We start from the raw sequence: 10,794 nt of genomic DNA on the forward strand, positions 1-10,794 counted from the left end.
TTCTTTCTTTTTTGTACCAGGGATCAAACTCGGGTCCTTGCACTTGCAAGGCAGGCGGCAGAACCACTGAGCAAAATCCCTTCCCTTGTTAATTAATCTAGGCTACCAAGGCAGTTCTGGGGAGGGGACCCAAGGAACAGGAGAATTGTGGCTCCCGGCGGCCCTGCTGATGTGGTGTTCATGATATTCCCCAAATCGGTCATGCTTACAGGTTTCTATTTTTCTTTTCTGTCCTTCCAGAGCATTTTGCTTACAAATTCCCCCTTCCAGAAACTCTACCCTATGCTATTTAAAGCAGTGCCCAAAGGTAGGATTGATACATGTGGAGGGAAGAAAGCTTTTTCCATGTCCTTTTCTGACTCCAGAGCCTCCCATCTCCTGACTTGAGGCCCTACACCTAGAGAGTCACTTTCATTAGACCCACTCTGAGAGGGTGGGAGGCAAGCTGTTTTTCTCTGTTAGCATCTTTCTCTCAGCACAGTAAATGACCATTGAATGCTGACTGAGTCGACTTGGCTTTGGAGCTAAGTGTGTGAGAGTCAAATAGTATTTTCTTTAGTTGATCTGGAAACTGCTTAACCAGCATGTATATTATGTTTAATATTGTTTCCATGGGAAAAAGGAAAATAATTACTGAACATCAGCCATGTGCCTTGGCACCTCTTAAATGTTCCATTTAATCCTCTCAAGGTAGATGGTGTTATCCCTATACAGGTGAAATACTTGAGATTTGAAAGCTACATGACTTTCCCGAGGCTGGTGAAACGCTTAGACAATACCTACAAATTCTCTCTCTATCTCTTTTGAAATATGATATGCTCAAATTTGAGGACTGCTTTATATATTGTTAAGATGTTGAATTTTGACTTATTTTAACTTCACTATTTTTTAGAGCCAGTATAGACTGAAATGTTGTTTGGTCTATAGCAATCATTCTTGAGGCCATTTTGTGGTAATATGGCATATATTTATTGAAACTTAACAGAACTGCATCTATTTTTGAAATGTAGAGTTTGAAATCTACCAAGTAGAATGTAAAGTGCTACCTGCAGTTTTAAGATGGAATGTGCCATAAGAATCAGTATGTTTTGTAATTGGATTTTTGGCATCTGTGAAGAAGGTGGGCAGAAAGGGATAGAGGGAGAAAAGTAAATTAGGGGGTGACTGCAGGACATTAGGGGAGCTCATGCTGGAACTCAGATGGTAACTGGGGGAAGGATGGGATGATTCAAGATGGATTTATGGATGGTGAACTCTATACACTGTAGTTAAATGCATATGTGTGTAGTGGAGAGTTGGGGTGGGGATTATATTTTGGAGTTTTGAGAGCAATTATTGGAGAAGGAAAGAAAGGCCCTCAGGAAGAATCTGGTGTTTTTAACTTAGGCATTTGGGTGTGTAGGGATGCGGTTAAGTGAGCTGTTAAAAAATGAGGTGGAAGAGCAGGTTTAAGGAGGAAGATGATGAACTTATTTTGGAAATATTGGGCAGTAGTTCAGTTCATGGGAATGAAGGTGATTGCTGAAGAAATCATGCAGACAAAACAGTCGGAAACTGACTGGGGAAGAACAACAGGAGAGAAAGAAGCAGAACCCAATGAAGAAACTGAGAAATGCTTAGTAAGACATGGTGGGAGAGGCAAGCAAAAGTAGGATAACAAATAACTTAGAAGCCTGACTCCTCAATGTGGGAATAGTCGGCAGTGTCTAGTAGGGTAAAGACTGAAGATGGATTCAGTAGGCAGAAGATAGGCTTGGGAGGGTCTTGTGAAGGGAAGGGTGGAGGCATCTCCTGCCTCTCTAGAACAGAGAATGTAAGGAAGAAAAGATTTAGATGTATCTTGCAGTGAGGATTTGAGGGCTGCTTATTTTATGTTTGTGTTACTTTTCCATCACTATGACAAATACCTGAGATAAACAGTTTAAGAGGAAGAAAGGTTTATTTTGGCTTATAGCTTCATAGCTTTCAGTCCATAGTCACTTGGCCCTCATGTTTGGTGCCTGTGATGAGTCAGAACGTCATGGTGGGCAGTGCACAGTGGAGCAAAGCTGCTTTGGTGGCCAGGGAGCCATGAAAGAGAAGGCAGGTGTACAGTGTCTCCTTCAAGGGCAGCTCCCCATGACCTAACATTTTCCAATTAGGCTCCCCCTTCCCTACCCCACCAAAGGTTACACCACCTCTCTTCGGTGCCATATGCTGGTGACCAAGCCTTTATTGCCTCAGGCTGTGGAGACATTCTAAAGCCAAGCAATAGCAATGTTCTCATCCCAAGACACTGAATGACACTAAAGAACCATGTATACACCTTTTTGAACAGTATCTGTTTGCTCTGTTATTCCTGACTTTACAATTCAAATCTATCTTTAACCTGCTGAGAAATTAGTAAAATAATGCTATTCACAGTAACCTCTGAAAAAATAAAGGGATTAACCTTACAAAAGAAGTAAAAGACCTTTCAAAGGAAAACTGTAGAACTATGAAAAAGGAGATTGAAGAATTCATCAGAAAATGAAAAAAATATCCTGTTTCTGGATGGGCAGCAACAATATTGTCAAATAATACAATATTGCCATAATACAAAATGTGATATATACATTTAATGCAATCCCAATCAAGACACCAGCAGCAGTCCTCACAAAACTAAGAAAAATAATCCTAAAATTCATATGGAACCAAAAGAGATGCAGAATAGCAAAAGCAAACCTGGAAAACAATAGCAAAGTAGAATGCAGCACAATCCTGGATTTTAAATTATATTATGGAGCTGCAGTGACAAAAACAGTATGGTACTTGTGCAAAAACATGAGATCAGTGGAACTGAATAAAGGATATAGAAACAACCCCAGGCACATTCAGCCATCTTTTGGGGGTGGTACTGGGGATTGAACTCTGGACCTTGCGCTTGTGAGACAGGCAGCGGAACCACTGAACTAAACCCCTGGCCCTAGGCATCTGGTCTTTGACAAAGAGACTAAAACATATATAGGAGGAAAGTTAGCATTTTAAACAAATGGTGGTGGGAAAACTGGCTATACATATGCAGAAGATTGAATCTAGACCTATATCTTTCATTGCTTTTGTACTAAAATTAAAAAAATGAATCAAAGATCTAAGTGTTAAACATTTAACCTGCTAGAATACAAAATTAGGGATTTTTTTTTAAAAAAAGGGATAAGGAAGGATTTCCTGGAAAAAATAAACCCCAGTTGCACAAGAAATAACATCAAGAATCAGCAAATGTGATCGTATGGGGTTAAAAGCCCTCTGTGCAGCAAAGGAAACAAGCAATAGAGTGAAGAGACAACCCACAGAATAGCAAAAAAAATTTGTCTGCTACTCCTCAGACAGAAGACTAATATCTAAAATGTATAAAGAACTCAAAAAAATTAAACCACTTAAAATAAATATCCAAGAAATAGGCAACTGAGATGAATATATACTCAGAAGAAATACAAATGGCCAATAAATTCAAGAAAAAATGTTCAACATTTCTGACCATCAGAGATATGCAAATTAAACCACACTGAGGTTGTCTTACCCCAGAAAGAAAGGCTATCATTGAGAAATCAAATAATAACAATTGCTGTCAAGGCTGTGGAGGAAAAGGAACTCTTCTACATTATTGTAGACAACTAGTACAACTACTATGGAAATTAGTATGAAGATTTCTCAAAAAACTAAAACTAGATATTTTCTTTGGTCCAACTATTCCCCTTATAGGTCTTTTTTCACTCCTGAAAGAGTTAAAGATATCATATTACAATGATACATGCATACTTTATGGTCGCACAACTTATAATAGCTAAATCTTGGAAGTTGCTGATATGTGCATCAAACCAGATTATGGTATTTATGAACACTGGAGTACTACTTAGCCATAGAGAAGGATTCACTTGCGTTATTTATAGGAAAATGTATGCATCAGAACACAGTAATGTTAGATCAGACACACAAGCTTGAATATCATATGGTTTCTCTTATATGAAAAACCCAAATATTTTAAATATTTAAATAATTTAAAGAGCAAAATAAAAGAGAATAGGAAATAGGTAGGTCATCTTTTTTTTTTTTTTTTGCAGATAAGGAGGTGACTAAGAGATGCAGAGCAGGGAGGGAGTGGGGAAGAAAAGGAGAAGTGAAAAGAATTAAGATGTTATATATGTATACTACCATGTTGAAAGTAATCATTATGTGATATAAAGATATACTAATAACATTTTTAAAATTTTATAAAACCAAATCTACCTTTATTATTAAATAAGTAAGCTCTCCTTAATCAGCATATTTTACTAATTTAAAAAGTTAGAGGAGAATATTTTTGGATTTATTAGTACTTAAGATTGATCCTGTTTCTCATTACTTCACATCTGGGGTGACACAAGACTCTTAATTCATCAGTTTCAGGAAAAATAAGTCTTATTGTCACAACTCCAGATGATCTTTATTTGTCTTTAAAAATTTAGTCTTGTGCTTCTGCTTCATCCATTTGACAGTTGGAGAGACAATCAGCTTTTGGTGTATATGTCTGTTCAAATTGTACCTAAGTTCAGAGAAATTATTTTTATTTTAAATGCCAGGATGTTGACAGAAACTCTTGTTTTCTCATTCCTGGTTCTAACAACTGAAACCACTTGGGTAGTTCATTTTTCATCAAGTATCTAGGTTTCCTCTAGTAATTTAAATTCTTGTTCTATCCAGTTCAAAGGATAATTCTGTTATTCTCATCTTCTGAAGCTTTGATTCCATGTAGAATATTCAGTTGGCATATATTGCAGAGAAAAATAAGGATGAAGAAAGTTGCCTGAAATCATCAGTGAATAGTTCGTGATGTAAGGAGACTCAGGCATAATCTAAAAACCAGTGTTCTACAATGATTCCCCAGGGGGACAGCCTCACAAATGGACCCTGTAACTTTTATGCCCAAACTATAGCCATCCATGTGAATCTTTATGTATTGGTTAAGATTTTTATTTGAAAGTAGAGTTTTGAAAATGAAGCAAAAAACCTCAGATAGAAGGCTGTACCAGGTTCAGGGCCAGACCTGAGGTTACCTGGTTATTGGTAGAAATGTACCTATAACTGCCCATGTGACCCTCTTTTTCTGTACCAAGGACCAATAAAAAGCCTGGCAGACAATAGCCATGGTAAGGCTGGCTTCCCTCTCAGCACTTTCAGAGAAGTGCTTAACCATCCTTTTATTTGACATGTTCAAACAGAGATTTCTTTATTTCCAAGGTAAGAGTAGTTTTGTTAGACAATTCTTCTGATCTAATATAATTACCAGACTCTTCCTTATAGCTTACATTCATTCTCCTTTATCATATATTGTGTAGAAAAGGGTAATGTTCGCTGTTTCCCACAGAGTATTTATGTTCTTGAGACTATTTATTAAAATTCCATCTTGTCTTTTATTCTTCAAGCTAAAAAACCTCAATTAGCATTTTGAATATCTAACTCATCATTTGTTTCTCTGTCCTTATATAATAATAGATTCTGAACTGTACTTTAATTGGCTTTAAGTCAGTTTTTTTTTCTTTTTGGTAAGTGTGAAGATGACCACTTTTTTTCGCTGAGTCACTTCTAATTTATGTATATAATGGTTTGGGTTGAGGAGTAGAACTAACTAGTAATTTTTTTCTATTCTTAGTAAAGTTTTATTATATTCAGATTGATGTCCATCATGCTGATTATCAATGAATTTTTCAGATTACTTCTGGATACTTTTGCTTTAACTGCTTTAGAAAGGGCTTTCTTCAGAAAAAATTTTTTTCATATTATTGGCTACGTTATTGTCTTGCTTTAAGAAACTTAAATACTATTGAAGTCAGTAATTATTTCTTGATAACAAGGACATGCCTAATGCTTCTTTATTTCCAAAGTCTTCCATATTGCGTGCTGTGTAAAACAGATATACAACCAATGTATGTTGAACAGATGAGTGAGTAGTATTAACACTACTTCTACATAAACACGTTCCATAGCAAGTTCCTGTTCCTTTATTTGGTGCTCTTTTGCTTTTTTTTTTTCCTAATGCTTATGTGCTACCCCAGATTTTCTCAGAGTATGTCATTCATTTTAAATGTGTTTTAAGGTTGGAAAAACTTAGGCAGGAAGCTTTATTACTTGCTCAGCTGGCCCTGATTCAGGGTTTAGCTTCCAAATCAAAGTGAAGAATTGATAGGCTGGAGGTAAAGAAGCTTTGAGAAGTTTCTTTTCCTTTTTTTTTTTTTAAATAGGTAACTCATCGGTTCTTTATGGTTATGAGACAAAGAACTAAAAGACTAGTTGGTAAATGCATTATACATGTATTAATTATGTTAATATCTGTGTTTGTTGCTTTACTGAGATAAAGCAATATATGTAAATTATGAAAGACATGGTTTTCACAAACATAATTTTGTGTAAAACTGAAATCTTGGTTTAGAAAATGATCTTAAGGAAGGTCTAGGAGATGCAGGGCTATTTTTCATGTAGCAGTGAAGGTAGAACTAGAATTCTGCTTTTTGCCAGAAAGTTATGATCTCTAGCTCAGCATTTTCTCATAGGGACCCTGTGTCATGTCAGGATATGACATGTCAGGGGGTTATGAGTCTCTATTTTGCAGGCAGTGTACAGCTTTACCTTTACCACCAGGTTCTCCTGTGGTGATTAGACAAGCAAAAATGCATTGTCAAATTTGAGATGCACAAAGGGCAGAGTAGGGGCAAGCCCTCGATGACGACTGCTGGTAGCTGGATTACATAAACCACTTGGAATTATTCTCTTGAGTATGTTCAATGTGGTGGTAGCTTTTTTTCTTTTTCATTAAGTTTATTGGTACTTTTTAGATATACAGTACAATTACATTCACCATTGGGATCTTGTACCTTTATGTGATGTATTTTGATTCTTATTTTTTTCCCCTTACCCCTGACCTCCCTTTACCCCCACCCCACCCTTCCTTATTTACAAAGACTGTTTTCATTTGGGTGGTAGGTTTTTATTTTGTTTTAAAAATGTGTTGCCATTTAAAAATGATTTAATGCTGGGCGTGGTAGCGCATGCTTGTAATCCCAGCACTTGGGAGGCTGAGGCAGGAGGATCACTGGGAGTTTGAGACCAGCCTGGGCTACACAGTGAGTTTCAGGGCAGTCTGAGCTATGTAGTGAAAGCCTGTCTTTAAAAAAAAAAAAAAAAAAAAAAAAAGTTTTAAATCACTCTTGTTCATTTCTGGGTAATGAATAAATGGTTTGTAAATTATACATGGTTGTATGGTAGACAAAAGGCTAAACTTTATCAGTGACTAACAGATTGGTATTTTAATAAAGAGAAACATTTGTTGGTAGATTTTCCTTATGTTATCATAAAAATAGTAAACTTGTGATACATACATACGTGAAGGTTTTACTAAACCTGGGGAAGAAAGAATGCAGCTTCTGGTTTATCATGAAACAAGTCAAGTGTCCTTTGCACACAGCTTCCCATCTTTCATGGATAGACTTTCCTCCTGGTGGGTGCCAGGGACACCTGATACTAACGGTTCATGTTTTGTTTTCAGGATCAGTTCAGTGATATGAGAATCAGCATAAACCAGAAGCCTGGGAACAGTGTTGACTTTGGGTTTACAATAAAATGGGATTATTCCAGAATCTTCATAGCATCAGTTGAAGCAGGTAAAACAGACTTAACCCTACTGAACTACCTTCTGTGTTGGCATATGCTTCAGGAGAAAACATTGTAGACATTAGTTTATTTGATATGGGAAAAGAAAATGTGAAAAATGCATTATTATGTGGAGGAGATATATCCTCTTCCCTGAGACTATTAGTTGAGGTTACAAATTATATATTGTTTATTCTCTTTGTCTAATTAATTTTAGTTTTGATGAATCTTAATTTTGTGACTATAAGAATTTGTCAGAAGTATAAGATGAATTTTTGAAGATATTAAAAAGTAATATTTAATGAAGGATTCAGAATGAAATCATGTTCATACTGTTTTGTTGTATATATATATATATATATATATATATACACACACACATACATGCTGTATGATAAATCAGTACAGTAGGTTTCTCTCTCTCTGTCTCTCACTCTCTCTCTCTCTCTCTCTCTCTGTCTCTCTCTCTTTTCCTTTCTTTCTTGTAGTGCTGGGGATCAAACCCAATGCCTCACATATGTTAGGCAAATGCTCTGCCACTGAACTAAATCTTCAGTGTAATGTGTTTTTTGAGCATTTATGTATTATATTATTTATGTATTATAGTTCTTGCTCATGGTGTCTTCTGGATGCTTGATACTTTTTTTTGGTACTGGGGATCCAACTCAGGACCTTGGGCTCGGGAGGCAGGCGCAATGCCACTAAGCTGAATCCCCAGCCCTCCTTGGTACTTTTGTAAAAAGATTACCCTTCCTCCACCAGAATAGTACCTAGCTAAGCCCCAAATTGCACATTGCTAGAAGGCCTAAAATTAAAATGAGAGCTATTGTGTTTAAGAGAAACTTGTTGTTTGCATATTTTAGCTATAGAAGATTTTTTTTTTTAATTTCAAGGTTGCATCAATAGGATAGTAGCATTTTTGTTACAGCAGTAATAGTATGCAGTGTTAAGTGGTCATGTTTTCTTCTGCTGCCTTGCAAAGTGAATCTGATTTGCTCAACGTGCAGTACACCGTATTTCTCAGTTTTAGTTTAAAAATGATTAAAAATTTTCTTTGTCCTTAGGAGGTTAATGAATTTTCTTGAATAGGTGAGATTATCTTTCAATAATGATGAATATATTATCAAATAAAATAAGCATTTGTTACTTTGTATGCTGGGGATACACAAATAATTTAAAACAGAAAACTGACTCTTCTTTATCTGAAAACAATTAGAAATGATCAATGAGATTAAGAAGTCTTTTTTTTAATATACAAAGTAGTGACTGACTAGTAAAACGTGTGGTTATTTTTTATTGTTTCATTTACTTTATATTATTTAGGTAGCCCAGCAGAATTTTCTCAGCTGCAGGTAGATGATGAAATTATTGCTATGAACAACACTAAGTTTTCATATATGAATACAAAAGAGTGGGAGGAAACAATGGCTAGTGCTCAAGAAACTGGAACCCTAGTGCTGGATATCAGGCGTTATGGAAAGTCAGGTAAGTTCTACCACCTTGTCTGGCTTTGTAAATGGGGAAACTGGTCTTTAGCAAGTGATTGTAACAGTTTGCTTTAATAACTTTTTATTTTTTGTTGTGCTTTAATTCATTTTTTTATATTGTTGGCTTAAAATGTTTTGTCATGATGTTGGGAAAATCTTGAATTATATGTCTGAAAAGTATTCACTAGCAAATTTACTGAATTCTACATTATTTGAGTAGTGCACTCATCTGACTGAATACAGATATAAAGACAAATGTTTCTACATTTGGGAGTCATTTATAATAATGCTGAGTTTTATAATACTGTTGAATATTAAGAATTCCATTGTTTTAACCTTCCTTGCAGCAGTATCATAACTATATTGATATAAGAAGGTATGGTAGGTCATATGTCTATTGTTTGTTCTCAGATAACCTTCAGTACACATTTTCCATTATTATACTGTTCAGTTACAGGTTAAGGTCAGATAGGGAAGTACATCAAGCATCTCCAGACCTACCAGTGTATGATATAAAAAATATAATATTTCCTTGTAATTTTTGGGAAGAGTCAGCAAATTTGCTAGTCTTTTCCTTGCTAACATGATTTAACCTTTGTATTTTGGAAAGGTGGTCTTTTGGTAAAGCCCCAAACATTTCATTTCTTTCACATACTACCTGATTTGTCTGTCTGTCTGTTATGTGCATGTTTTTTGTGTGTGCAATCAGTAACTTTATTCTTTCCACTTCATTGTTTATGTCTATTTATTACTTGATCTTCATGTGCCAATCAGACTGGGGCAAAGACCAACCTTTCCTGCCATTTTCACGGCATAAAACCCTCAATCTCACCAGTGTGGCTACCAAAATTATAGGTTCACCTGAAACAAAATGGATTGATACAACTTCTGGAATTTACAATTCAGACAAGTCTTCAAATCTATCAGTAACAACTGATTTCTCCGAAAGCCTTCAGAGTCCTGTAAGTATTTGAGAAACAGGACTAATTGTGTAGAACAGAGAAACTACAGGGAAACAGTATTTCATTTGAGCTATTTTGATACTACTTTAAAAACATAAATTATTGAATAAGATTGCATATAGCAAAGAGTACAATGTACTTTTGAGAATTATAGGGCATTTCTGAGTAATAGGGTATTTTCTTTTTTCTTTTTTTTTTGGTACCGGGGATCGAACTGGGGTCCTTGCACTTGTGAGGCAGGCCACCGAACCGCTGAGCTAATCCCTGGCCCAGCAATAGGGTATTATAATGAGTTATACAATGGTGAAATCAAAAGATCTCTAATGTTGTTTCCCAGTTGTTTCTTGCCAGTCTTTCATCTTTACAATCATTTCTCAGATCTTTGTCATTGTGAAATAGCAACTATGTAAAATTATACACTATTACATCCTTATGCATTCTTTACTCTTACTGGACCAGAAAATGTGATTGTTGGGTGCAGTATAAAATATGAAGCATTTTCAGTTTTTGTGTGGGTGAAGTTGATAGGTAAAATTACATGTGGGATTAAAGACATAATCAGTTTCATCAATCAATTAAAAAATAATGTTGGGGCTGGGGATTTAGCTCAATGGTTCCGGCAGCTGCTTTACAAGCGCAAGGACCCATGTTTGATCCCCAGTACCAAAAAAAAAAAAAAAAAAAAAAAAAAAAAAAAAATTTTT

The 10,794-nt window shown here is 35.7% G+C and overlaps 1 protein-coding gene across 9 annotated transcripts in view; it reads left to right on the forward strand.

The window, feature by feature from the left end:
• Lmo7 (LIM domain 7) overlaps nucleotides 1-10,794 on the forward strand; it is a 215,957-nt gene that overhangs the window by 181,979 nt on the left and 23,184 nt on the right. For 6 of the 9 annotated variants that reach the window (XM_019207264.2, XM_010622357.3, XM_019207263.2 and 3 more), the window contains 3 exons: nucleotides 7,538-7,652; nucleotides 8,965-9,126; nucleotides 9,903-10,090. In XM_019207264.2, coding sequence (XP_019062809.1) covers nucleotides 7,538-7,652; nucleotides 8,965-9,126; nucleotides 9,903-10,090 — 465 coding nt within the window. The remainder of the gene's footprint in view (nucleotides 1-7,537; nucleotides 7,653-8,964; nucleotides 9,127-9,902; nucleotides 10,091-10,794) is intronic. The other 3 variants (XM_010622359.3, XM_019207265.2, XM_010622362.3) reach the window with 1 other exon arrangement.

The sequence above is a fragment of the Fukomys damarensis genome, unplaced genomic scaffold, assembly GCF_012274545.1.
Source record: "Fukomys damarensis isolate Sample0158 unplaced genomic scaffold, DMR_v1.0_HiC HiC_scaffold_6, whole genome shotgun sequence".
In the NCBI taxonomy this organism is placed as follows: Eukaryota; Metazoa; Chordata; class Mammalia; order Rodentia; family Bathyergidae; genus Fukomys; species Fukomys damarensis.